The sequence below is a fragment of the Myotis lucifugus genome, unplaced genomic scaffold (genome assembly GCF_000147115.1).
Source record: "Myotis lucifugus unplaced genomic scaffold, Myoluc2.0 scaffold_216, whole genome shotgun sequence".
Taxonomy (NCBI): Eukaryota; Metazoa; Chordata; class Mammalia; order Chiroptera; family Vespertilionidae; genus Myotis; species Myotis lucifugus.
The window spans coordinates 1,840,907-1,842,810 of NW_005871264.1; the positions used below are offsets into that span (position 1 = coordinate 1,840,907).

Sequence of the window (1,904 nt, forward strand, 5' to 3'; positions counted from 1 at the left end):
CGCCGCGGCCTGCAACGTCATCGTGAACGACACCCCGCCGCCGCCGAGGGGGCCAAGAGCGCCGAGCCGCTCCGGAGCAGCCCCCGCCCCCCCTGCCCGCGCCCCCCAAGAAGCTGCTGTCCCCCGAGGAGCCCGCGGTGAGCGAGCTGGAGTCCGTCAAGGAGAACAACTGTGCTTCCAACTGCCACTGGACGGAGAGGCCGTCAAAAAAGCTCATCGGAGAGGAGGCCCTGGCGGGGGGCGACAAGTCAGACCCGAACCTTAACAACCCCGCGGACGAGGACCACGCGTACGCTCTGCGGATGCTGCCCCAAGACGGGCTGCGTGATCCAGCCTGTGCCAAAACCCGCGGAGAAGACGGCCATGGCGCCCTGCATCATCTCCTCGCCCCTGCTCGGCGCCGGGCCCGAGGACCTGGAGCCTCCGCTCAAAAGGAGGTGCCTCCGAATTAGAAATCAGAATAAGTAAAAGGTTTGTATGTGCACCAGGCACTCCTCCGCCCGAGCCAGGGCACCTCTCCTTATTTCTTACAAGGCAGAGGCCAGAGTGTTGAGTCGGTAATCGTGATTTTACCTGACATGTTTTACAATACAGCGTGTGTCGTCACTCACTGTCATTTTGCTCCACCATCATGCCCATTTTGCAGCTGACGAAACTGAGTCACAGCATGTAAGTGCCATGCCTCAGGCCACTTACTTAATGGTAAAGCCCAGTCTTGAACCTAACGAAACGCTATCCCCTTAATTACACCTTTGTTATTATGCTCTGTAATTCACCGTATTGAAAAGGGAGGACGTGGGGACGAAGGGGAGATTTCTTGGGGCAGGTAAATGTTCAGTCATGGGTTTGGCAGGGCTGTGATAAAAGGTAAGCTGGGCCACTTCCTGGAGCTGGTATACACATGGGCGGAATGTCCCAACTCACCACATTTTCTCAATAACCGTGGTCTTCCGTTTGCAAGATGGGAATAAAAACTACCTTTCTTACATGCTTATGTCAGCGGAACCCAAGCCCTAAGTCCCCTTTGCCTGGCAGGGTGTCGGAGCAGTGGCTCATAGCTCCTGTTCATGGGATCTCTTCCTTTGTTGGTCACCAACCACCATTCCCTAGGGCAGGTGTCAAGCATCACTGACCAGCTTTGCTTTTTCCTGATTTGGGGCTCAGCAGCTCAGCTGGTGGGTTGCTCAGCTCTGCAGACAGTGGGAGGCTCTGACAGAGAAAAGGGCCACCTTGCTGAAGTGGAGGAGAGTGCATGCCTCTGACCTGGGGGGGGGGAGGTCCTGCTGAAGCCAAGTGAGCCTTTGATAAGGAGTCCAGAATCTCAGGAAGGGGAGGGGGAACTCACATGGGTGGGATGCCTCCAAGTAGCCAGAGGTGGCCTGCTTTGATCCCCGTGCCCATCCTGGTGGAACAGCATCATTGCTCTTACCAAGGAGGAAGATGAGGCTTGGAGGTGCCACCCAAATCAGAGCTCGTGAGGAGGAGAACCAGTATTTAACTCAGATCTGACAAACCCAGAGCCGGAGCTCTCCCACACTTTCCAAAAGGGCAGGAAACAGGCTGGTATTCAGTTGAGGCTTATTAACTGTTTATGGAGAGAAAAGGAAGAGAAATGAACATTCATTGAGCACCAAACCTGTGCAGAGCTCCTTCCAGGAACTGGGGAGATACGGTGACTATGATGCAGTGCCTGCCCTGGAGGCATTTACAGTGGGTGGGAATGAAAGCCCAGGAAGGGGGAGGCCTGGGGAGGGGAAGTGGTGTGCACAGGAAGAGCAATCGCTCACGTTCGTTGTGTACAGGCCGTCTTCTCGGTGCTTTTTAATAGTATTTATTCAGATCCAAGCCATACAAGTATTATTGTCTTCATTTTACTGATGAAGAAACTGAGACAGAAATTAAGT

The 1,904-nt window shown here is 54.5% G+C and overlaps 1 protein-coding gene across 1 annotated transcript in view; it reads left to right on the forward strand.

The window, feature by feature from the left end:
• The window catches only part of SOBP (sine oculis binding protein homolog), a 140,103-nt gene extending 139,502 nt beyond the window's left edge, over positions 1 to 601 (forward strand). The window contains 2 exon segments of the mRNA XM_023761765.1: positions 81 to 308; positions 310 to 601. Of these exon segments, the coding sequence (XP_023617533.1) occupies positions 81 to 308; positions 310 to 468 (387 nt within the window). The 3' untranslated portion in view covers positions 469 to 601.
• The last annotated feature ends 1,303 nt before the right edge of the window (positions 602 to 1,904 follow it).